Raw genomic sequence first — 26,288 nt, 5'->3', positions numbered from 1 at the left:
TGGAAAGATAGTGGAAGTCCTACCCCTCGTATTGGAGAATACCTTGGGATCCACCCCTCCATCTTATTTCTGAAATATTCTAGAAGGGGGAGGATTTTCTAACGTTCAGATGCCTTGACCCTGAATACCCCAGGGCCCGCCCCATGGCTAATCTGCTTTTCCTGGATTGTCGTGGTCCCGTGATCTTTCTCCCGGACAGCGGCCAGCAGCCAGCCTCCTTCCGGAGCAGGCCTCTGAGCTGAGGTCTCTTCGAACGGCTCAGGCCGGAGATCCAGGACCAGAGTTCCGTACAGCGCTCCATTAGAGGCCAGGAGACGCCCAGCCGGCGCGGGAGGCCGCTCCACATACACCAGCTACTTCTGGACAAGCGCTAGGCCTCGCCATCTTGATCTGTTCATGCATATTCAGCGCAATTACTGCATATTCATGACTAAGGACGGCCCCAGCACTCCCCCCTCCGGGAACCCACTTGGGAGGACCCGACCGACCGGCCCCTCCTCCTCATTACCGATTCGCAGAACAGACCATTTTCCAGCGAGGGGGGAAGGGTATTAATGATTTTTACTGAAGATGAAAACACACTCCACATTAGAATAAAAGCGGCCTATATTTACCCTCGATCCTTCAAATCTTAAACCTCAGTGAGGAAGGGAGCAGCGAGGGGAGGTGGCGGGATAGACGTTCCCCTCCCCCGTCATTTCAAGAGGTCGCTCAAATCAGAGAGTCGAGGAGGGAGGAGCAACGATTCGAGCGTGCGCCCCGTGCAGGACGGCGCAGGCGGCCCCGTAGCGCAAGGGAGGGCGGGAAAGGAAGGGGCGGAGATGCAGGGGCGAATCTATAAAGGGCGTCATTCGGCCAGTTCGCTCCTTAGAAGCGCCGAGAGCGCGGCCGGGACGGTTGGAGAAGAAGGTGGCTCCCGGAAGGGGGAGAGACAAACTGCCGTAACCTCTGCCGTTCAGGAGCCTGGTTACTTATTTATTCGTTACCCTTTTTCTTCTCCCTCCCCCAACCTTTTCCTTCCCCCTCCTCTTTTTTTTCCTTTTTGAGAGACGAAAAATCGCCGGAAAGGGGGAGGAAAACTCCTTTCGTTCTTTTTTATTCCCCCCCCCCTTCCTTCCCTCCCCCACCTTTCCCTCCTCCGGCTTTTTCCTCCCAACCTAGGGAGGTCCTTCCCGGTGGCCGCCCCGACGGGGTCTGAGCACTTAGGCGGAGGCGGCGCAGGCTTTTTGTAGTGAGGTTTGCGCCTGCGCAGCGCGACTACCTCCGCGATGCATGGGGGTGGCCCCCCCTCCGGGGACAGCGCATGCCCGCTGCGCACCATCAAAAGAGTGCAGTTCGGAGTCCTCAGTCCGGATGAACTGGTAAGCGGCTCTGCGCTCGCACTCCTCCCGCCTGCGCCGCGGGCGGGGCTTGAAGGTAGCTACGGAAACTTGGCGCTTCTCACTGCCTAGGGTGACAGGCTCGGGGGATGGGTTAGTGTCAAGGCAGTGCGGGTCCAGCCGCACGGCCTCGCAGAGACGATAAATCTTGTTAGGGTGTGAGCAAGCTGAGCGCTCTGTCCGGGATAGGAGCTTGGGTTCAGGAGACGCTGGTGGATGAGAAGAAGGGATAGAAGGGTGACTGGCTCTACATCGCAGAGATACCGTTGTTGAACGAGATCAGGAGAATTCTACGGGGCCTATGCACATTTGGTTAAGAAGCCGAGCCTCAGATTTTCCCCCTCCGCCTTTTACAAATATTAATTGAGCACCTGCTCTGTGATACACCCAACAAACGCTGGGGTTGCAGAGCTGAACAAGACGGACAAGGACCCTGCCTTTTAGAGTGCTTTCTGTGGGAAGGGGAAAGGGCACGAAAAATGTACGAATAAATGAACGAACAAGATAATTCAGTTAATGGCAAGTGCCTTGAATAAAGGGAAACAATGTAATGCGATGGAGCGTCACTGAGGTGAGGCCACTTTAGATGGGGTGTTGTCAGGCTCTGGGAAGGCATATCTGAGGAGATGACGTTACCTGATTGATTAGAAACAAACAGTCATCTAGGCCTAAGACGAGCTTGTCACGCAGAAGAAACAGCAAGTGCAAAGGGCATGAGGAAGGAATGAAGTTGGTGTGTCTTAGGGGCTGAAAGAAGGCCAGTGGCTGGGGTTTAGTGGGTGAGAAGGAGAGTGTTATCAAAATGGGCTGGAGTAGAATGAGGTGGGGCAGGCCAGGTGGGATATTGTAAATCATGGTAAGGAATCTGGATTTAATTGTATTTTTAATAGGAAGCTATTGGAGAAGTATAAGCAGGAGAGTGACATCATTTTTTGTTAAAAAAGAAGAACTGCTTTGCTTGCCCTGTGAAGAACTGATTGGGGAGGAGGTCTAAGCATGGAAGCAGGAGGAGAGACCAGGGTGGAAGGTAGTTTTAGGGGAAAGCTGTTGGTGACTTGGACTCCCTTTCGGGGCAAACTGTAGAGAGTGGAGTTGAATGGCTGTGTTTGTGGATGAAGACAATTTTGCTGGAGGAGAAAGCTCAGCTGTGTGAAATTTGTGTCTGGAGTTAGAACCTTCTGAACTCACACCGTACCACAGAATAAATTCCAGATGGAGTTAAGATTTAAACCTAAAAAACAAAACTGTAGAACACTCAAAATACGTAGAAGGCTTTTGGGGGCTGATACCAGGGGCAGAAACCCTTAATAGTAATAAATTACAGGTAGCTCTTACTGAGTACCTGTTATGTGATAGGCACAGAGTTAAGTATTTTATATGTAAAGAAGAAAAAGGCAGATTTCACTACATAAAAATAAGAGCCACTTCTGTTATCAGAGACGTCAGAGGTAGCTAAAAAACAGATTGGGAATATTTGCAATGTGACACAAAATTAGACTTCTTAATATACAAGGAACACTTAAAAATCAGTAAGGAAAGCACACATCTATTTACTAGACAAGTGGGTGGAAGATATGAATAGGCAGTTCACAGTAGTACAGATCGCCAATAAAAATATTCAGCTTACTAATAAAAACATACAAATTAAAGTAAAATATTTTTCCCTGCTGGCAAAAATATTGGGAAATAGGCATGCTTATACATTGTTAGTAGAAGGATAAATTGATATAACCTTTTTGGGGGATAGTCTTACAATTTTATGAGTAGTTTATTATGCATGTTCCTTGGTGCAGCACTACCACTTATAAAAATTTATCCTCAAATAAAAAACTTGTAATTGCTCCCCTTCAACATGACCCTCCCCCACTCTTGCCTAGTTCAGCAAGCAAACAATGACTGCACCGCACCATTCATCCAGTTGCTCGGGCCAAAAGCCTAAAAATCATCTTTGATTCTTCTCTATGTCACAACTCCACTCAGTCCATACGCCAGTCTGTCAGTTTTGTCTTTCAAAATGTCTGGAACCCAGCTATTTATGAATATCTCTACGTGGACCACCATGGTCCATCCCACCATCATCTTTCCCATTATACTATAGTAGTCCTAGCCCCAGTTGTTTCTCCTACCGTTTGCAGAGGAGATAGAGAGATCTTTTCATCTTCTCTTTCCTTCCTGGAATCCTCTTCGAAGGATCCAAACCCCTTACTATGACCTATTAGGTCCTGTATAATCTGCTTGTCTCTCCATCTCATTATCAGTCTCCTCTTTGCTCTTCTTTAACCACAACGATCTCCTGTTCTTCCAACACTACAATCTCATTCCTGCCTCATGGACTTCATTATTCACTGTTCCTGGTGTCCAGAACAACATTGCCCAGACTTCTTCAGGCCTGTTCCTTTAGGTCAGTATGTTCTCTGGGCAGATGTCATATTCGGAGCTCTTCCTTGACCACCCTATTGAAATGGCGTTCCCCTGCGTTCTCTAACCCTTAGATTTTATTTATCTTCATAGCCTATCACTACGTGAGAGGATTAGTTTTTCTGTTTCCTGCTTCCTCAATAGAATGTAAATTTCATGAGGGATTTTGTATTCACTCTTTCTTCCTTCAATATCTCAAGTAGTGCTTGGCACATAATAGGCATATAATTAAAAAGTTTGTTGAATAAATGAGTGAATGAAATAATTGGACAGGCACACAAAGGTACATACAGAAGGATTTTTATTGCAACATTGTTTGAAAATGACATTGTTTGAAATTATAAATTGCCTAAACATTTACTAATGGGAATTCTATTGAATGATTCAGGGTCTATTCTTACAATAAAAGAAGGCTTTCCCAGTAGGTTAAATCCCCTGTTCCCAAATTGCTGAGACACTGCAGCAAACTCCCAGGAGCCCAGTGAGAGATTTTAAATTTCCAAGAGAAGCACAGAAGCAGCTGTGTTTGTTTGATGCCCTGGAAACTACTAGTTCCAGGTAGTTCCTTTTCAACGTTAGATGGCGCCAAATCCCTTCCAATGACGTCATATATTTGTGAAGCTTGGTTTTTAGCAGTTGCCAAATATTGGGCAAAAACCAGTGTAGAGAAGAAATAAGGGTGGTGCTGTCCAATCTGATTCCAAGATTTGAGACGTTTAGCAATGCCCAGCAGGTGTCATAATTAATTGTGGTTATTTGGGAAATAAATAACAATATTTTTATTTTAATACATTAAAATATTTTTCTCAATTTCTATGTATTATTTTTCCAAATGGCTATTAAGTTGGTAGGACATAAATACTAAGTTGTCTGGATCTAGGTACTTAATAAGTGGGTCTCTTTTGGCCTAGGGAGTGCTATGAAAGTTACTGAGATACTGAGTGCACTGAACTGATCGAGTTTAGGAATCAATAAATGAAAGTTACTAAACAGAATGCCAAGTGAGGCCCCGTTTATGCAGCAATGGGAACAGATTTGCACTTTTTAGAAAGTATGGAAGGCTGTTCACAAAACTTTACCGAGGTCATTACTTGCAGTTTGTATAGTGCTCCTATATTTTGAGGGAATAGCAGTTCCACTTTGGGTAGGAGGATGGATTGGTGGCCTCTGGTAGATCAGATAGTATTTAAGGGCAGACTGTATTCTAGAAATCTTGGGATGGGGTGTATCAAGGTACTGAGGGCTCTGAGAATTGGCTGCAATTAGGGAGCTATTGTCCTTGCTGTTAAAAGAAGTGTTTGGATGTTGCCTAGTGAGTAAGGAAACAAGGAAGTTTCGTGCTGGGGCTTTATGCAAAACGTATACAAAGTCAAGGAAAATGGCGTTTGACTACATTTGAAGGAGTTGATCCCTATTCATTAAAAGCAACCGTCTTCCATAGAAAGCTAACTTAATTTATATCCTACCTTATTCCAAAAAGGATTTACCGTATTTTGCTGTGTATAATGTGCACTTTTTGCCCCAAATTTGTGCGGGGGGGGGGGGGAATAAGGATGCGTATTATACATGGGTAGTACTAATTCCATATCTATGTAAGTGTTTTTAATTATTTTATTTATGCTTATGAGTTAAAAGTGTAACTCTAGAAATCAATAACTATATCCATATGCAAAATAATATCCTGGAATAGGATAATTGGTTTTGTTGAACTTATGACTGCAAGAACTTGCAGCGACTTAGAGTTCTTGGCCTTTTATGATGTGTAAATATCATACATTTGTTACTGGTACATAAAATTTTTTGTATCTGTTCTTGTGTTTTGTAATTATTTGTTACACAAAATTTCTTGTACCATAATATGTTAAAATTCCTTTATAGTACAAAAACCAAGTACCTAAATGTAAACAAATAAAAATTTGAATTAAAAAATTAAAACGAAAGACTTTTTTCCTGAAAGTTTGTGCATTATACACAGCAAAATACGGTAAAACCATGATAGGCTCTTTTAGGTAGTGTGGGTTACATTGGTGAATCAGAAGTTATCCGTGTCTTCAAATTATTTATAATCTAGTGAGGGATTTCCTATAATGCAACAAATATTTACTGAGCCCCTCCCATTGTGCTGGTTACTGTGCTAGGCACTGGGCATATAAAGATAAATGAAACATGACCCTTGCGCTCAAGGATTACAGTCCAGACAAATGTGTAAACAAGTAATTAAAGTTGGGATGTGGTAAGGTTATGAAGAGCTAGAGAAGACTTTGCGAAGAGGTCACATTGGAATTAAGTCTTAAGGAGTGAAAAGAAGTTTATTTTCATTGCTCAAAAGGAATTTTGAGAAATCTATTGCGGTTGGAGCATAAATGTGGGGATGTGGTACCAAGAAAAGCTGTAAGAGGGGGTTGAAGCCAAGTTGTAAGGACCTTATGTATTTTGCTAAAGGCAGAGGAAAGAGGAGGAGTATTTACTGAGAATCTATAGCAAGCCTTTTGTTCTGCAACATCAGGGCACCTGGGATCGGCCACCTCCTCAGGATTCTAATTTTTCTTATGTGAGTAGTGAGAACTAGGGTTTCCAGGCGGGAATTCCCGCCCATTCTCAGGAATTGCTTTCGCTTTCTCATTCCTGAATCCCGAGATATAAACTGTTTTCTGTTCTCCGCGATGAATCGTTTCCACAAAGTGATGGCCGATAACTACCAACCACCTGGGTTCAAGGAGCCGATTTTCCTGATTTCCTGACCAACTTTTCTTGAGATTCGGGAATGGAAAAGCGAAAAAAATCCCCAAGAACGGGTGGGAATTCACGCCCGGAAACCCTAGCGATAAATAGGAAAAATGTCTAAGTGAGTAATACGTTTATTTCCCATTGCAGGTATTACTGGGTTCAAGGAGCTGATCCCCCCAACCCCCCCCCCCGACCCCCGACCCTGATTTTCCGACCAACTTTTCTCGGGATTCGGGAACAGGAAAGCAAAAAAAAAAAAAAAATTTTCTGAGAACGGGCGGGAATTCCTGCCTGGAAATCCTAGCAGTGAGAACCAGTGTTTCGATGAAGGGCTGGGGGCTAAAGTAGTTTGTATATAATCCAGAATGACAATTCATTAATTTATGGTAAAGGGGTAATCCAGAGTGTTCCAGGATAGCCCCATGCCCAGTCTCAACGCCTAGAAGCAGAATTAGTCCTTAGAAGGTAGTTGGCTTGGTGGACTTAGAGCAGAGGGAGGTAAAAAGTTTTGAGTGGGGATTTCCCTTAGGCCTCTCTCTCTAGTGACTCTTCTGGCACCCCGATTCAGGCCTGCTTATACTTTTTTGTGTTTTCATTCAAGGCGAGCAAACTCCCTCGTGTTTCTCATAGACACACTGCCGTTGATAAGAGTTCTAATTTTGTGAATTCAGTCACCCACCATATGTATCTCCCTAAAATTTCATCAGGTCATCTGAGCATCGTGGGTACTCAGAACCTCTTCAGCCTTGCGTCTGTAGACCATTTTGGTTTCTACCCAGCAGTGGCCAATCAGATCCATTATGAGGGGATTACTGGTTTGACTGGCAGGGGACAGCCTTCTTTCTTTTTATCAAGTTCTTTAAGGGTACTTTTCTGCAGTGGAGGGTCCTAAGCAGTTTAGTTCAGTTTAACAAACATTTATTGGGAGCCATGGGATCCAAGATTATAGATAAATGCTGCCCAAGAGATGCGTATAATTTATGGGGAATACAGACCCCAATAGATAATTTCATTGCATATGAGATGTGTAGTGATAAAGGGGTTACAGAAGCACAGAGGAGGGGTGCCCATCTCTCTTGGGAGGCTGCAGAAAGGCTTTCTGGAAGAAGCAATGCCTGAGCTGAGTCTTTAAATAGCATTTTGTCTTGTGGGGAAAGGTGTTCCAAGCAGAGATAATAGCATGTACAAAGACCCAGGGGAGTGCAGCATATACGCTGGGTGATAGGGGGACCACAGGGGCCTCTCTTACTGATGTGGAAAAAGAAAGGAAGGCGAAAACTGTATAAAACCGTTTTTGTAAGCGGCGTTTAGATTTCATTCTGAGGGCAAGAAGGTATGAAGATTAGATTTCCATTTTAGAGGGAGCACCCCAAATGTGATGTGAATGGATTGGAGAGAGGCTGGTGACGCACTGATGTAGACCAGAAAGGAAAAGCCTGACCCAGGGCAGTGATAGCAGGCATGGAGAAGAGGGGCAAGATTCAAGAAATATTTAGGCGGTAAGAACTACCAGTACTTGGTGAATGACTAGATAATTACATCCTGGGTTTAAGCAGGTTAATTAATCCTTAACAATCACATAGTTCATAAGTGATAGAGCCAGAATTCTAAGCCAGGAGTCTCTGACCGCAGCCCATACTCTTTCTGCTGTTTTATGCCTGAGGGTAAATAAGCGTATGTATTGGTTTCAGACTTGAGTGCCACCATCTTAGATGGAGACTAAAGGAAAAAGATGTTTGTGGAGAAGGTAGTTTGTTTTTAGACATGTTGAATTTGATTTATCAGTGGGATATCTGCAGGGGTGAATCCAAAGTCCGGAAGAAAAGTGAGGCCTGGAAGTAAAGATTTGGGTATCATTAGTATGCAGTGAAAATCATGAGATAGCATATAGGGTGCGATGAGAAGTGTGGATGAGCTAAAACCATGGGGAGTAGCAGTGTTTAAGAAGCAGACCAAGGCAGAGGAGCCTGGGAAGGAGACTAAGAAGCAGCAGCCAGAGAGGTAGGAAGAGAGTGAGTGTCAAGGAGGTGGCCCATGTGTGGTATCTCAGGCCAACAAGCCAGGACTGAGAGAGGTCTGTTGGGTTGGGCCGAGTAGAGCTCACTGGCCTATCAGAAGTGGTTATAGGGATGTGGTGGTAGTGGAAGGAGACGGAATATTTAGGAAGATTGCTGTGTGTAAGCTCTCATGATCCCTAGAGTTTGCTGATTTGAACTCACCCGCCTCTTTTTCCAGTATGATAATAGTGGAAAGAACATACAGGCAAATCCTGGCTTTATCACTTTCTAGTTGCATGACCTTGGGCCTCTCAGTTTTGTAATCTGTAAAATGGAAACAGTGATGCATATTTTATAAGTTATGAAGATAAGAATGAATTATCTACCACTGTGCTTAGCATCAAGATATGTCTTAGAGTTTAGATAATCATTTATGCTGCACCACGGTAGAGGGAGATGAGTATATGTTTGGGACCAGAGAAGGTTGGGTTTTACTTGTGCTGGCTCCTTGAGATTGAGGCCTTGGGCAAGCCACTTCACACAGCCTCAAGTTTCTCAGGTCTAAGAGATAGGAATTCATTCCTAGAAGGTTTGTGGTTAGGATTAGAGAAACAAGGTACATGAAGTATATTTGGTGCCTGGCATGAAGTTGACACTCAGATCGAAGCTTTTATTAAACACTTCTAAGTTCTTCCTTCTGGAAATTGAGTGGACTGAAAAGCCTAGCTAATTTAAAAGTCCTTGGTTGTCAGTGTGTGAAAACTAAAGGTTTCCTCAACCAACCTCTAGTCCAGGGCAGAAATCTCTTCTTCAACTCAGATCTACTTCTGAACTCTTCCATCTCTCCCTATCTTTCATTGAATTGGTCTCATCGAGTCCTGGCTTCCTTCCCCTTTCTCAGGATTTTAGACGCGTTTTCCTTCATCTCACGAAGTGCCTGGGTTTACTTCTCCAAATAATTTTCACCAACCCTCCACTCTAGCACCTGCCTCTCCTGTCTTATCATAAAATCTCCATCTGATCATGGAAGGGTTCAGGCTGGCCAGGTCCTTGAGAAGGAGGAGGTGCCAAGGATGGGAACAAAGTGCCTAACTTCATAGAGTTGGCAGGGCATGTCTGGGGGCGGGGCACCTGTGCTGTCACAGCGGGAAGAGAGGTTCCTGCCAGGGACTCAGATTCTGGGGAAGAAACAAGACATTGATTTTTTATTTTCCTTGATTCAACTTGTATATCTTTTTGCGGTTAAATCCTGTGAGTATTAGTGACCTAGAATTCAACCTAGAGGGATATCTGGGGTTCGAGTTCTAGAGGTAGCAACTTGTATGGAGCCTGGGGTCAAACACAGGCTGGCCTGAGCATCCCCCTTCCCACTCAGTGACTGGGACAGGTTTTTGACTTGTGATGTTCAACTTTGGCATTTCCAGAGGTATATACACATTGACCCCCCAGCCACACACACACAATTCCCCTCACCCCAGACTAAACCTGGTTAGTCTTCTGTAAGTAGTTTGTGGTTCTTTGAGGCCTTAGTATATGACAGTTGGAAGCTAGGAATCCTATTTAGTTGTTATTGGCCTCTTTTTTCCACAGAAACGAATGTCTGTGACAGAGGGGGGTATCAAGTACCCCGAGACAACTGAGGGAGGCCGCCCCAAGCTTGGGGGTCTTATGGATCCAAGGCAGGGGGTGATAGAGCGGACTGGCCGCTGCCAGACATGTGCAGGTGAGTGCTGGGAGGTTGGCGTGGAATTGGGAAGGGCTGGAGGGAGAGAGGCTTGGTTGGGTCCTTAAAGAATAGCGGCCTGGAGCGGGGACACCTGGAGGTGAGAGCTGGGAGGAAAGTGTCAGGTGTGTGTTCCCACAGGAAACATGACGGAATGTCCTGGCCACTTTGGCCACATCGAGCTGGCCAAACCTGTGTTTCATGTGGGCTTCCTGGTGAAGACAATGAAAGTTTTGCGCTGTGTCTGCTTCTTCTGCTCCAAATTACTTGTGGACTCTGTAAGTGGGGGATGGACTCTGGCCTGGGGGAGGGGTTATTTGGTGGGGGGCAGAGGAGCAGGCCCAACTGACCCTGCTCTGCTCTGTCCCCAGAACAACCCGAAGATCAAGGACATTTTGGCTAAGTCCAAGGGGCAGCCCAAGAAGCGGCTCACACACGTCTATGACCTCTGCAAGGGCAAAAACATCTGCGAGGGCGGGGAGGAGATGGACAACAAGTTTGGCGTGGAGCAGCCTGAGGGGGATGAGGATTTGACCAAAGAAAAGGTAGCTGGGGCTGCCAGAGACTGTTGGGAGGGGGGGTCAGGAGGTGGTCCTAGAGGCTGGCGTGGTGTGGGAGGGGTGGCCCGATTCCTGGGTGCTAATGGCCTCTCTCTCCTTGGAAGGGCCATGGTGGCTGTGGGCGGTACCAGCCCAGGATCCGCCGCTCAGGCCTGGAGCTGTATGCAGAGTGGAAGCATGTTAATGAGGACTCTCAGGAGAAGAAGATCCTGCTGAGTCCTGAGCGAGTCCACGAGATCTTCAAACGCATCTCCGATGAGGAGTGTTTTGTGCTGGGCATGGAGCCACGCTATGCCCGGCCTGAGTGGATGATTGTCACAGTGCTGCCTGTGCCTCCCCTGTCTGTGCGGCCTGCTGTCGTGATGCAGGGCTCTGCCCGTAACCAGGTCAGCGGCTTGTGGACTCTGCCTCTCAGCTGCATGGCTGGGTGTCTGAGGGCAGGGCGCCCTGGGGGTGTGGGGTGGAGGTGGGCAGGAGCCAGTGTGGAGTGGAATGTGCATGTGTGATGGACAGATAGTCTGGGTCTGAAAATACCCTGCCACTTGCTGGCTGTGTAGCCTTTAGCAAGGCCCCTAAAGTACTTCCTGAAGGTGCTTCTGTATCTGTGAAACGAGAGACTGCTGTGCCTCCCAGGGTGGTGGTCGGATGAGGGAGGTGCTGTGTGTTGGCACATGCGTGCTGAGTGCGCAGTGGTAGCTGGACTGAGCATGCTGACTTCCTACCTCAGGATGACCTGACTCACAAACTGGCTGACATCGTGAAGATCAACAATCAGCTTCGGCGCAATGAGCAGAACGGCGCGGCGGCCCATGTCATTGCAGAGGACGTGAAGCTCCTCCAGTTCCATGTGGCCACCATGGTGGACAATGAGCTGCCTGGCTTGCCTCGTGTGAGTCAGCACGTTCCCCATACCCTGTGCCCGAGCGGAAGAGGGATTGGGGCCAGGGTGGGGGGCTGACATGAGGCCCCTGAGCTCTGGAGGAGGGGCCGATGCTGACTGCTGGGGTGCCCCCTGCCCTGTGTTTCTTCACAGGCCATGCAGAAGTCTGGGCGTCCCCTCAAGTCCCTGAAGCAGCGGTTGAAGGGCAAGGAAGGCCGAGTGCGAGGGAACCTGATGGGTAAGCGAGTGGACTTCTCGGCTCGCACTGTCATCACCCCTGATCCCAACCTCTCCATTGACCAGGTTGGCGTGCCTCGCTCCATTGCTGCCAACATGACCTTTGCGGAGATTGTCACCCCCTTCAACATTGACAGGTGTGCCTCAGTTCAGAAGCCCTGCCTGGAGTGGTGGGGAGACGGGAGGGCAGCGGGCTCAGTGAGCTGAAGGGAGCACTGAAATTTAGAAAGTAGGCCACTTGGGGCTCTGGGAAGAGGGTACTGATAAGGGCTTTCTGGGAAGTGTGTTGCTCATTGCACCTCGTTCCTTCTAGACTTCAGGAACTAGTGCGCAGGGGGAATAGCCAGTATCCAGGGGCCAAGTACATCATTCGAGATAATGGCGATCGCATTGACCTGCGTTTTCACCCCAAGCCCAGTGACCTTCACCTGCAGACTGGCTATAAGGTACGTAACAGGCAGGGCTTTTCTTACCTGAGCAGAAAGCTCTCTGGAATGGGGGCTGGCTGGATTGGGCCGGCTGAGGCTGTCCTATTCATTAGGATTGAGGCTCATTGACTCTTTTTAAAAGACTACTGTTCTAGGCTAGCTTGTAGCTGCCAGCCACTGGCATTCTCTGTGGAGCTCATATAAATTCAAGGGCAGCGTGAGGGACATATATGGCAGGGAAGAGGGATCCAGGGAGGAAAGAGCAGAAGGCTTTCATGTTCAGAGTCTCTCTTCATTTTCTTCCTGACTGAATTCCCTGAGGTTGGTGGGTACTGTTCTTAATCATATCTGGTAACCTGGTATCTAGCCCAGGGCCTGGCCCAAAGAGAATGGTTACTAAGTGTTTCAAGTGAAATCACACCACAATATCATCCATTTCCATCTACAAAGCTTTTTAGGTCCATTCTCACTTCATTCTGAGCATACCCCCTTCACTGAGACTTCTCCGCACTTCACCTCCCCAGGTGGAACGGCACATGTGCGATGGGGACATTGTTATCTTCAACCGGCAGCCAACTTTGCACAAAATGTCCATGATGGGGCATCGGGTTCGCATCCTCCCATGGTCTACTTTTCGCTTGAACCTTAGGTCAGTCCCCTGGCTGGGGCTGGGTTGCTCCCTGAGCTTTCATTGCAGGCATCCCCTCAATACTGACTTGTCTCTTTCATTGCAGTGTGACAACGCCATACAACGCCGACTTTGATGGGGATGAGATGAACTTGCACCTGCCACAGTCCTTGGAGACGCGGGCAGAGATCCAAGAACTCGCCATGGTGCCACGCATGATTGTCACCCCCCAGAGCAATCGCCCTGTCATGGGCATTGTGCAGGACACTCTCACCGCAGTGCGCAAATTCACCAAGAGAGACGTCTTCCTGGAGCGGGTGTGTGGTCCTGGACAGGAAACCTGGCTTGGGCAGGCGGAAGGGCCCCAGGGCAGTGAGGCTGAAGAGGAAGAGCTGTGACTTTTGTCCTGACTTTCTCTGTATTAACCTCCATGTGAAACTGCCTTTCCCGGGAGGCAGAAGGAAAGGGGGTTGGTTAGGAAAGATGAAGAGGCCAAAAAGATCTATGGCTTTAGCTCCCTATTTAATTCCATAAAATGTCATGTAATTTCAGGTATTGTCTGGTAAGTAAAGGTGAAGGGAAAAATAAATTACCTTGTTAAAGTTCTATTTATCCATTTTCTTTCTTTTTACTTTCACTTATTTCCTAATTATTAAAAATAATTTGTACTTATTATTTTTAAAATGTCTCATTATGACAAATTTTTTGATTAAAAATTTGGAAAACATTTTTCTTGGCTTCTCTTTGCTTCCAAAATCTGGCTTTCACTCTTGGGCAGGGTGGCCTCCCCTGACATTCCCAAGAGGAAAGACCTGCAGTTCTGAGTTCCCGTCTTTCTTGCTCTTTATCTCACAGGGTGAAGTGATGAACCTCCTAATGTTCCTGTCCACGTGGGATGGGAAGGTCCCACAGCCAGCCATCCTGAAGCCCCGGCCCCTGTGGACAGGCAAACAGATCTTCTCCCTCATCATACCAGGCCATATCAACTGTATCCGCACCCACAGCACCCATCCCGACGATGAGGACAGTGGCCCTTACAAGCACATCTCTCCTGGGGACACCAAGGTAGGGCCTGGCTTCTGGATGTGTAGGGGACAGGATTTGGACACGAGGGTCTCAGCAGGGGCCTTGAGTGAGTGCTTTGTCCACAGGTGGTAGTGGAGAACGGAGAGCTGATCATGGGCATCCTGTGTAAGAAGTCTTTGGGCACGTCGGCTGGCTCCCTGGTCCACATCTCTTACCTAGAGATGGGTCACGACATCACTCGCCTCTTCTACTCCAACATTCAGACTGTCATTAACAACTGGCTCCTCATCGAGGGTGAGTATAGGGACTCTACCAAGCCCTCCATGAATCCTCTCTCCCACTGCTTACTGTGCTTCTTCCATCCCTTTCTCTTTCCTCCTTCGATTTGGTGTCCCTCCTTCTACTCTCTTGACTATGATTCCATCCCGTGTTTCTCGGGAGTCCAAAGAAGATGTTGCTGATGTCTCTTCTAGGTCATACCATTGGCATTGGGGACTCCATTGCTGATTCTAAGACTTACCAGGACATTCAGAACACTATTAAGAAGGCCAAACAGGATGTAATAGAGGTGAGAGGGAAGACTGGGCAAAGACGGAATAAGAACGTCTCGTGGACTTTGAACTTAATTAACATTAACGAGTAAAGGGGGTGTCAGGATTAGAGAGAAGGGAAATAGAACAGGGATTGATGTTTCACTGAGAACTGCACCTCCTCCTCTGCACCCAGGTCATTGAGAAAGCTCATAACAATGAGCTGGAGCCCACCCCAGGGAACACTCTTCGGCAGACATTTGAGAACCAAGTGAACCGCATTCTCAACGATGCTCGAGACAAGACTGGCTCCTCTGCTCAGAAATCCCTGTCTGAATACAACAACTTCAAGTCTATGGTTGTGTCTGGAGCTAAAGGTTCCAAAATTAACATCTCCCAGGTGGGGAGCCTTGTCTTTCCAAATATGGGGCCACTGAAGGTTGGGAGGAGGAGAGTAGGTATGTGTTGCTGGGGTTGGGGGAGGTCATTGAGGAGGAAAACTGGAAACTCATATTCTCAGGGCAAAGGGAGTTAGATGCACTCTGCCTTTTCCGTTTCCCAGGTCATTGCTGTCGTCGGGCAGCAGAACGTGGAGGGCAAGCGGATTCCATTTGGATTCAAGCACCGGACTCTGCCTCACTTCATCAAGGACGACTATGGGCCTGAGAGCCGTGGCTTTGTGGAGAACTCCTACCTGGCCGGCCTCACACCCACCGAGTTCTTTTTCCATGCCATGGGAGGTCGTGAGGGGCTCATCGACACGGCCGTCAAGACTGCTGAAACTGGTGAGACCTTCAGATCCAGGGCCCTTCCATGGGCTGGTACTAGGGAGTACCACAGGCAGAGAGGCCCCTGGGGGTGGGGACTGGGGATTCTCAGGCTAAAGTCATCTATTCCCAGAGATGGAATTTTGGCCTTTATGGGAAGCATAGAGACTACGGCTCAAGAGTTAGAAAAATACCCTTGTTCTGAATGCTGTACAGTATCCCAGGATGAGGGATAGAGCCTCTGGAGCCTCTGGGTCTCTGCTCCTGACCTGTCGCATGGGGGCTGGTTTCTAGGGGACTCTGCTGGGCCTGGTTCCATCTGGTGGTGGATATGGCTTTTCAATGAGAAGCCTCGGGGATGAGGGGTTACTAGTTGGCTCTTCTGATGATCAGGTGAGTCAAGAATCCAGAGTGGCCAGCAAGGCTCATCCTGAGATAGGGAGGGCTCTTTGGGTTTTGTCATTCTCTTCTTTCCTTGGGTCCCATAATTGATTACCTCTCCCCAGGGTATATCCAGCGGCGGCTGATCAAGTCCATGGAGTCGGTGATGGTGAAGTATGATGCGACCGTGCGGAACTCCATCAACCAGGTGGTACAGCTGCGCTACGGCGAGGACGGCCTGGCGGGCGAGAGTGTTGAGTTCCAGAACCTGGCGACCCTTAAGCCTTCCAACAAGGCTTTTGAGAAAAAGTGAGGAGGGAGCAGGTGGTGGTTCTCGCCCCTGGGGCTCATGGCCACATTGTAGGATTCCCCTACCCACCTAAAGAGGTCACCGGGAATGTGTCCTGCAGTGGACCTTACCTCGTACAGTCCTTTCCCCACCCCTCTGACAACAGCTACGCTATGGGAGAGGGTGGGTGGAGAGCAGAGTTGAGATCCATCACCATTTTGTCCCTGGTAACAGTACAAAGGTGCTGGCATCGGCTCAGGTGCTGCTGACAGCCCTTGGGCCTGGGTCTCCTATTTCCCTACCCAGGATTCTTGTCTCCAAAGAGAGACATCCTGCGGGATGTGCACCTTGGGGAGCGTCACAGAGCTCTTTGTGGGCATCAGGCACCGGGACCCACCTGCCCCTTGACTCCACCCCCTGCCATCCACAGGTTCCGCTTTGATTACACCAACGAGAGGGCCCTGCGGCGCACGCTGCAGGAGGATCTGGTGAAGGATGTGCTGAGCAATGCGCACATTCAGAACGAGCTGGAGAGAGAATTTGAGCGGATGCGTGAGGATCGGGAGGTGCTCAGGGTCATCTTCCCAACTGGCGACAGCAAGGTGCGTGTGGACAGGAAGGGCTAGGCTGGACAAGTGCTGCCCCTGCGTGGCTGTACCCGACTCGTGACCCTTCCTCCCTTCCCTCCTGCCGCAGGTTGTCCTCCCCTGTAACCTGCTGCGCATGATCTGGAATGCTCAGAAAATCTTCCACATAAACCCTCGCCTTCCCTCCGACCTGCACCCCATCAAGGTGGTAGAGGGTGAGTACCTGCTTTGGGGCCTCCATGCCAGGATGGGGATCAGGAATCTGTTGGGCTGTGGTCTACAATCTCTTCACTCCTCGTTTGGCCCGCAGGAGTCAAGGAGTTGAGCAAGAAGCTGGTGATTGTGAATGGGGATGACCCACTGAGCCGGCAGGCTCAGGAAAACGCCACGCTGCTCTTCAACATTCATCTTCGATCCACACTGTGCTCCCGCCGCATGGCTGAGGAGTTTCGGCTGAGTGGAGAGGCCTTCGACTGGCTGCTTGGAGAGATCGAGTCCAAGTTCAACCAAGCCATTGTGAGTGTTGTATTCATCATCTCAGCCTTGTTTTTCTCCTGTAACCTGTTGACTTCTCTCACTTCCACCCACAAACATGTAATAATAGCTCTCATTCACTGAGAGACTGCTGTGTGTCAAGTCCTGTATCTGGGGCTTTATACCTTTATTCCTTCACAATCTTAAGATGATCCTAGGAGGGAAGGGTTGTTAGTCCCATGTTGCAGAGATTAAAAAAACAGCCTTGGAGAGATGATGTGACTGTATTATATGATGGCCATCAGGAAATGAGTGGCGTGGTTGGATATGAAGTGGGAGTATTGGTCTGTATTTTTTTTAAATACTTGCTGTGTGCAGAATTTTAAGTTAGATGGAGGTAGGGAATTGGAATAAGCAGGAAAGAGATTTACAGGTATTGGAATATACCATCACTGTCCCTAAGGATTTTACGGGGTAATGGAAGGAGAGAAGCATTTAATTATAGGCATGTTTCTGAGTCCATTTGATCTAAATCCAGTTTTATAAATAATTAAAGTGCGTTAGAGAATATTTCAAGACATGGTTGAAAAATAATAAAGACTTACATCAACGGAAAGACATTTCGTGTTCATGGATTAGAAAACTTAATATTGTTAAATGGCAATAATCCACAAAGTAATCTACAGATTCAATACAATCACTGTCAGATTCCAGCTGCTATTTTGCTAAAATGTATAAGCTGATCCTAAATTCATATGGAAATGCAAGGGACCTGTAATAAGCAAAACAGTTTTGAAAAAGAACAAACTTCAAGGACTCACACTTCTGATTACAGAACTTACTACAGACCTGCAGTTATCAAGACAGTGTGCTGCTGACATAAAGATACGTGTATAGATTAATGGAAGAGAATTGAGAGTCTAGAAATACACCCTAACTTTTATGGTCACTTTATTTATTTATTTTTTAAAGATTTTATTGGGGAAGGGGAACAGGACTTTATTGGGGAACAGTGTGTACTTCCAGGCCTTTTTTCCAAGTCAAGTTGTTGTCCTTTCAATCTTAGTTGTGGAGGGCACAGCTCAGCTCCAGGTCCAGTTGCCATTTTCTAGTTGCAGGGGGCACAGCCCACCACCCCTTGTGGGAGTCGAACTGGCAACCTTGTGGTTGAGAGCCCACTGGCCCATGTGGGAATCGAACCAGCAGCCTTCAGAGTTAGGAGCATGGAGCTCCAACCGCCTGAGCCACCGGGCCGGCCCAATTTTTAAATTATTTTTAATTTTTCTTGAGGAATATTGGGGAATAGTGTGTTTTTCCAGGACCCATCAGCTCCAAGTCAAGTCGTTGTTTTCAATCTAGTTGTGGAGGGCACAGCTCACTGGCCTATGTGGGAATCGAACCAGCGACCTTAGTGTTATGAGCACTGCGCTCTAACCCACTGAGCCAACCAGCCACCCCTTTGGTCACTTAATTTTTGACAATGGTGCTAAGTCAATTAAATGGAGAAAGAATAGTCTTTTCAACAAATAGTGCGGGGATAATTGTATGTTCACGTGCAAAAGAATGAAGTCAAATCCCTACCTCACAACATACTTAAAATTTTTCTGAAATATATTAAAAACCTAAATATAAGAGCTAAAACTATAAAACTCTAGAAGAAAACACGGGGGTAAATCTTCATGACCTTGAATTAGGCAATGAATGGATTCTTAGGTATGCCACCAAAAGCATGAGCAGTAGCAACAACAAAAATATATAAATTGGACTTCATCAACAGTAAAACCTTTTGTGATTTAGCGGACACATCAGGAAAGTAAAAAGATAACACACAAAATGGGAAGAAATATTGCAAATCATAGATCTAAAAAGGGCCATGCAAAAGGACTATTAGACATCAGCAGTGAAAAGAAAAAATATCAAAGAATTTGAATAGATGTTTTCTCCAAAGGAGATATGTAAATGACCAGTAAACACATGAAAAGATGATGTGCATCATTAGCCATCAAGGAAATGCAAATCACAACCACAGTGGGATACCACTTCATGCCCACTAGAATGGCCAAAATAAATAGGTGTTGGCGAGGATGTGGAGAAATTGGAGTTCTCATATACTACTGGTGGGAATGGTACATCTGTTTTGGAAAACAGTCTGGCAGTTCCTCCAAAGTTTGAACATACAGTTACCATATGACCCACCAGTTCCATTCCTAGGAATATACCCAAGAGAATTGAAAGCGTATGTCCGCACAGAAATTTGTACACAAATATTTATAGTAGCATTGTGCATGATAGCCAAAGCAGTGGAAACAGCCCAAATATTCACCCATTAATGATTGGATACACAAAACTGGTATATCCATACAAGAGAAGATTATCCCATGATAAAAAAAAAAAAATAGGCATCAAGCCATAAAAAGACAGTGACGAACCTTAAATACATGTTACTAAGTGAAAAAAGCCAGTCTGAAAAGGCTACATACTGCTACACGATTCCAATTAAAAGGTTAAAGTTTATGGTATATGATTATATCTCGACTAAAATAATGCATTGGGGAGCTTCCCATTTAGAAGACTATTACCAAATGGATATTTACCTTGTTACTTCCGCATACTTGTAGAAATTTGGGTTTTAGATGGTTCAGTACCTTTTTGTGAGTATGCAGCACATCACGTGCAAAATGGTGTGTGTAAATTGAAACACTGTTTGAGGAAGGGGATGATCAAATAAGACTGATTTTTATTTTATTTTTTAAGTCTTTGCCTTTTCCAAATGCCTCTGTCCCATGTCCTTTAAGAGCAGAGGATAGTCCCAGCCCTGACGGCATCTTGCTGTCATTCACCAGAAGGGTGGGGCTTGTTTTCCGTGGTGCTAGCTTTTCTTACTTTGTAGGCCCATCCTGGGGAAATGGTGGGAGCTCTGGCTGCACAGTCCCTTGGAGAACCTGCAACCCAGATGACCTTGAACACCTTCCACTATGCTGGTGTGTCTGCCAAGAACGTGACACTGGGTGTGCCCCGACTTAAGGAGCTCATCAACATTTCCAAGAAGCCAAAGACCCCTTCACTTACTGTCTTCCTGCTGGGCCAGTCTGCTCGAGATGCTGAGAGAGCCAAGGTAGGGCTTGGGGGATGGGCTTCCCGGCAGGAGGAAAAGGAAGGGAACTCTTTTCTTTGAATAAAATGTTTTGAGATTCCCTCTACAGGAGGGCTTGAAGAGGCCTTTGGGGCTACGCAAATGCAAACGTGTCATGCACCCCTTTTTTCCCAGGACATTCTGTGCCGTCTGGAACATACAACATTGAGGAAGGTGACTGCCAACACCGCCATCTACTATGACCCCAACCCCCAGAGCACAGTGGTGGCGGAGGATCAGGAATGGGTGAATGTCTACTACGAGATGCCTGACTTCGATGTGGCCCGAATCTCCCCCTGGCTTTTGCGGGTGGAGCTGGACCGGAAGCACATGACTGACAGGAAGCTCACCATGGAACAGATTGCTGAAAAGATCAATGCGGGTAAGGCCGTGAGGGTGGGCCTGCCTCAGGAATTTTGCCTGGGATCCCCCTTGGTCATGTCACTGCACTCTAGTCCCCAACAAGCCACTCACCCTCACCGCCTTCCATGCACTCATTCTGTTCCCCCAAGGATCTCTTCTCCAGTTCCCCTCTGCACCCCCTTTTCCTTCTCAGTGTTTCCCCTTCCTCTTTCTAGAAGGGTTCTATGAGAAGGAGGGGGGAGCCAAAAGAGCACCCTGTAAGGAGAGAGCTGCAGATGAACAGTGACCGGGAAGCAAGGCCTGTTAGGAAGCAAGGCCTGTTAGGAAGCAAGGCCTGTTAGGAAGCAAGGCCTGTTAGGAAGCAAGGCCTGTAGGAAGCAAGGCCTGTAGGAAGCAAGTTCTACAGGTGTGATCTTTCTCATGGCCCCTTGTCCCCACCAGGTTTTGGTGATGACTTGAATTGCATCTTTAATGATGATAATGCAGAGAAGCTGGTGCTCCGTATCCGCATCATGAACAGTGATGAAAACAAGATGCAAGAGGTAATGGGATCCCGGAAGAACTTGATATATCAATCATAGGAAGCCGTTAAATCCTGTTCATGTCAAAGAAGTTCAGATGAAAGCAACATTGAGGTGCCAGTCACATCACCTGATATAAGGATGGCTAATGGTGGTTAACGATGATTTTCAAAACTTTCAACAGCAAAAATCTTTGAAATCTGAAGTAGCAGTCACATAGATAAAGCAGGCAGTGTTGAAGTGGGGGCATCCTCATAGCTCTGTCAGTGGCTCGCTCCTCCCGAGTCTCTTTGCATATGAGGGCGGTGGGTCGAGTTGGGGGTAGTTTGGACAATAGGAGTTGCTATGTTGTAGGGAAGGTGGTGTGATAGCAGTTATAACAAGACCCAAGAAAATGTTTGACCAGTGACTTCACTCCTAGGCATGGCTTCTAAAGAAATGGTTTATCAAGTGTGGGTGGGTGCCTGGTGCTTTAATAATAAAAACTTAGAACTTAACTATTGAACTGTCAGAATGGAAAAGAAAATTTTGATACGTCTTGATGGAATACAGTATACCTTCATTCAATGTGATCATTTGTCTCGGCTGTAGCAGCCCAGGCAAGTAGTGCCAGAACAAGGGCCGAGAGTGCTGTGTGTGCTGCTACAGGCCTGAGTGCATGCACGCACATGTGGAAATTGTATTAGTAGTTTGGGGTGTGGGTGCCTTTCCTTAGGTTTCTCTTATTATGCGAATAAAAACACAATAAAAAGTAATCTCAGTGGAACCAAAGAGGGCAGAGTCTGGGGCCTGACTTGACTCTTACATCACTGAGAAGGTGTGGTTTAGGCTGAACCTGGGTAGAGACCTGAGGATTCCAGGAATGGTGACTTTGCTGTTATTGCAGGAAGAAGAGGTGGTGGACAAGATGGATGATGACGTTTTCCTGCGCTGCATCGAGTCCAACATGCTGACAGATATGACCCTGCAGGGAATCGAGCAGATCAGCAAGGTTAACCATTCCCTTCCCTGTAGCCCTTCCCCCCCACCATTCTCCCTACCATCACCCCCACCCATCCTGAGCTCACTGTGTCCCCCTCCAGGTGTACATGCACTTGCCGCAGACAGACAACAAGAAGAAGATCATTATCACAGAAGATGGGGAATTCAAGGCCCTGCAGGAGTGGATTCTGGAGACGGACGGTGTGAGCTTAATGCGGGTGCTGAGTGAGAAGGATGTGGACCCCGTGCGCACCACGTCCAACGACATTGTAGAGATCTTCACGGTGAGCACCTTAGAGCCCCACTGCCCAGCTCTCTGTCCTGGGCCTCTGGTTCGAGGCCCCCTCCCTGGGTCTCCTGGCAACAGTTGCTTCTTTGCTCTCCATTCACAGGATTTCTTTGGTCAGATTTTTTTATGCCTGAATCCACTTTTGAGTCTGGGCTTCACTGACTCCTGACTGTCCTTCTGTGGGTCTGGGTGGCGGTAGGAGCCTGAAGCAGAGCTACTCTGTCTTGACGTTTCATCCTCAAACTCCATGCCAGGTGCTGGGTATTGAAGCTGTGCGGAAGGCCCTGGAGCGGGAGCTTTACCATGTCATCTCTTTTGACGGTTCCTACGTCAATTACCGGCACTTGGCTCTCTTGTGTGATACCATGACTTGTCGCGGCCACCTGATGGCCATCACACGACATGGAGTCAACCGCCAGGATACAGGACCTCTCATGAAATGCTCCTTTGAGGAAACGGTAATGACAACTTCTAAACAGGGTGGAAGGAGAGAGGAAGGAGGGAGTGCTGTGGGAAGAATGGTGGCCACCAAAGTGAACGTGCATGCGGTGGGCATTGGTGCTATTCTTCCCTCTGTTGGCTGGGTGGGCTGTAATGATGGTGGAACAGCCCTGGAGTGTTATGTGTGGGGTCTAATGGGGCCTGCCCCGTTGCTCTCTTCCGGTTGTTCAGGTGGATGTGCTTATGGAAGCAGCTGCACATGGAGAGAGTGACCCCATGAAGGGGGTGTCTGAGAATATCATGCTGGGCCAGCTAGCTCCAGCTGGCACTGGCTGTTTTGACCTCCTGCTTGATGCAGAGAAGTGCAAATATGGCATGGAGATCCCCACCAATATTCCCGGCTTGGGGGCTGCTGGACGTGAGTATGAGGGCCTCAGCTGCATGGAACCTGGCTGGGTCTTCGAAAGGGAGGCGGGCCATGGATGGGAGGGTGGCTAATCTCTCAGAGCTGTTCCTCATAAGTCACTGTGTGTCTTTTTGCAGCCACTGGCATGTTCTTCGGCTCAGCACCCAGTCCCATGGGAGGAATTTCTCCAGCCATGACACCCTGGAACCAGGGTGCAACCCCAGCCTACGGTGCCTGGTCCCCCAGTGTTGGTGAGTCACCTAGCCCAGGAAGAGAGTCCTTTTGGTGGTTCAGAGGATGGATGAGCTGGGCTTGTCAAGAGTCACCATGTTGGAACACTTCCGAGGCCATAATGTTCTGAGGAAGGTGTTGGGCTCTAGCTCTGGTTTTAACTTAATGTTTGTCTCACTTCGCAGGGAGTGGAATGACCCCGGGGGCTGCTGGCTTCTCTCCCAGTGCTGCTTCCGATGCCAGTGGCTTCAGCCCTGGTTACTCCCCTGCCTGGTCTCCCACGCCGGGCTCCCCAGGCTCACCAGGCCCCTCGAGCCCATACATCCCATCACCAGGTAAGTTGTCCCTTTCTGTCAGGGCCAAGTTCATTTCTTCCTAGTCTTTCCTTCTGGGCTAGTCTCTTCATCACTTAAATCTTTTTGGCTTCTTTCCCACAGGTGGTGCCATGTCTCCGAGCTATTCACCAACATCGCCTGCCTATGAGCCCCGCTCCCCTGGGGGCTACACACCCCAGAGTCCTTCTTATTCCCCCACTTCACCCTCCTACTCTCCTACCTCCCCATCCTATTCTCCAACCAGTCCCAACTATAGTCCCACATCACCCAGCTACTCCCCAACTTCTCCCAGCTACTCCCCAACCTCTCCCAGCTATTCCCCGACCTCCCCCAGTTATTCACCCACCTCTCCCAGCTATTCTCCCACTTCCCCAAGCTACTCGCCCACATCACCCAGCTACTCACCAACCTCTCCCAGCTACTCGCCAACGTCTCCCAGCTACTCACCAACGTCTCCCAGTTACTCACCAACATCACCCAGCTATTCTCCCACTTCCCCCAGCTACTCACCAACATCTCCGAGCTATTCTCCAACATCACCAAGCTACTCACCAACTTCCCCAAGTTACTCCCCCACTAGCCCTAACTATTCTCCAACCAGTCCCAATTACACCCCAACGTCACCCAGCTATAGCCCGACGTCACCCAGCTACTCACCTACCAGTCCCAATTACACGCCAACAAGCCCTAACTACAGCCCAACCTCTCCAAGCTACTCCCCGACTTCTCCCAGCTACTCTCCGACCTCACCAAGTTACTCCCCTTCAAGCCCACGGTACACACCACAGTCTCCAACCTATACCCCGAGCTCTCCCAGCTACAGCCCCAGCTCTCCCAGCTACAGCCCTACCTCACCAAAGTACACCCCAACCAGCCCTTCCTACAGTCCCAGCTCACCAGAGTACACCCCAACCTCTCCCAAGTATTCACCTACCAGCCCGAAATATTCACCCACCTCTCCCAAGTATTCTCCTACTAGCCCCACCTATTCGCCCACCACCCCGAAATACTCGCCAACATCTCCTACTTATTCACCCACCTCTCCTGTGTATACCCCAACCTCACCCAAGTACTCACCTACTAGCCCCACTTACTCACCCACCTCCCCTAAGTACTCACCCACCAGCCCTACGTACTCGCCCACCTCCCCCAAAGGCTCTACCTACTCGCCCACTTCCCCTGGCTACTCACCCACCAGCCCCACCTATAGCCTCACCAGCCCGGCCATCAGCCCGGATGACAGTGATGAGGAGAACTGAGGGTGAGCAGGGCGCAGCAGCTGGCTAGGGCAAAGGGCAGCCTGCTCGTGCCCTGCAGTCCTCTCACCTCCGTCGTGGGGGCCAGGCCCCCTGCCTGGCTCCCTTGTACATAGCTTCTTGTGACAAAGTTCCCCAGTGAAGTTCTGGTCCCATTTCCAGTGGGCCTTTTTGTCTTGTTCTCCACTTGTGCCGTCTCAGAATCCACTCACCTGACTGTGATGTCCTTCCTACCCCACCGACCCCAGGCCTATCCCCAAATTAAGGATCCCTCCTTGGCTGTGGTTTGATTGGGGGTAAAGGGTATTTTAACTTCTTAGGAGTAGTTTCTGCTCTGGGTCTTTACATATGATCTTCAAGAAGAACAAAGCTAAAGCTGCCTTTTGTCTGTTATTTTATTTTTTGAAGTTTAAATAAAGTTTACTAATTTTGACCAAAAGCGTGTACATTGAGTGCTTAATTGCAAGGCAAGAATACCCAGGCTCCTGCTTCCTGCCTGGGCTGCTGTTCCTTTTGGTGTGTTTTGGCTACTTCCTGCAAAGGGAGAGGCAGGAAAAAGAACAGATGGTGCATTCACCCATTGAACAAACACCTACTATGTGCCAGGCATTGTTCTGTCCTGGGTTTGTGGTCAAACAAATACAGCCCATTTCCTGCACTAAGTCAATATTGAACATAACAGTTTGTTATCCTGTTTTGCTGATTACCATAATATGTAATTTGGGAAAGTAAAGGGAGATGCACCGAAGCAGAAAAGTTACCACCCTTAATGCTACCACCAGGAGGCAGGTTTTCTTTTGGTATTTTTCCTACCTGTTTCTCAAGTCACTTCTGACCAGTTGTTTTGTCCTTGAACCAACAATGAGAAGATTATGGATACTGTAATATGTTTTCAAGCTGAAGTTAAAGGACTTGGGGATAATGTGCTCTTTTTAGTTGGCCATTTTATAATTTCATTAGCACATTCTTAATATATATATCAACTTTCTATATCTTCTGCAAGTTTTTCTGGTTTCCTTTAGATATTTTTAATTCATTTTTTTAAACTGAAATATTTCAAGTAAAGTAATCTGGCCAAGATTAATTTGTCACCAAGATTATAGATAATCTCTTTTTTCTATATTCAGATCTTTGTTTGGAAAGAAATGACTTGTTTTTATAAAAAGGATATATATTTATTATAAAAGACCTCCAAGCACTATAGAAAGAAAAAAAATAACAGATCTCCCCAAATCACATCACCAAGAAACTAGTGTTGGCAGTTAGCGAACATGATTCCAGACGTCTCTTTCATTATTGAA

At 47.6% G+C, this 26,288-nt stretch overlaps 1 protein-coding gene across 1 annotated transcript; it reads left to right on the top strand.

Annotated features, from left to right (window-relative positions):
* The first annotated feature begins 869 nt into the window (after window positions 1–869).
* On the top strand, window positions 870–25,426 carry POLR2A (RNA polymerase II subunit A). The gene is made up of 29 exons (XM_019745133.2): window positions 870–1,361; window positions 10,112–10,244; window positions 10,386–10,522; window positions 10,616–10,789; window positions 10,909–11,190; window positions 11,532–11,693; window positions 11,838–12,058; window positions 12,235–12,367; window positions 12,874–12,998; window positions 13,084–13,294; window positions 13,833–14,042; window positions 14,129–14,297; window positions 14,477–14,571; window positions 14,730–14,933; window positions 15,096–15,318; window positions 15,807–15,990; window positions 16,401–16,572; window positions 16,667–16,772; window positions 16,868–17,073; window positions 19,922–20,146; window positions 20,300–20,546; window positions 20,969–21,069; window positions 21,935–22,039; window positions 22,131–22,313; window positions 22,573–22,776; window positions 22,991–23,177; window positions 23,303–23,416; window positions 23,582–23,731; window positions 23,834–25,426. Exons 1-29 carry the CDS (start codon window positions 1,269–1,271, stop codon window positions 24,988–24,990), a joined length of 5,913 nt encoding a protein of 1,970 aa, XP_019600692.1. The 5' UTR covers window positions 870–1,268; the 3' UTR covers window positions 24,991–25,426.
* Window positions 25,427–26,288: the final 862 nt, after the last annotated feature.

This window comes from Rhinolophus sinicus, linkage group LG15, assembly GCF_036562045.2.
Source record: "Rhinolophus sinicus isolate RSC01 linkage group LG15, ASM3656204v1, whole genome shotgun sequence".
Classification (NCBI taxonomy): Eukaryota; Metazoa; Chordata; class Mammalia; order Chiroptera; family Rhinolophidae; genus Rhinolophus; species Rhinolophus sinicus.
This window is presented reverse-complemented; position numbering and strand designations above follow the sequence as displayed.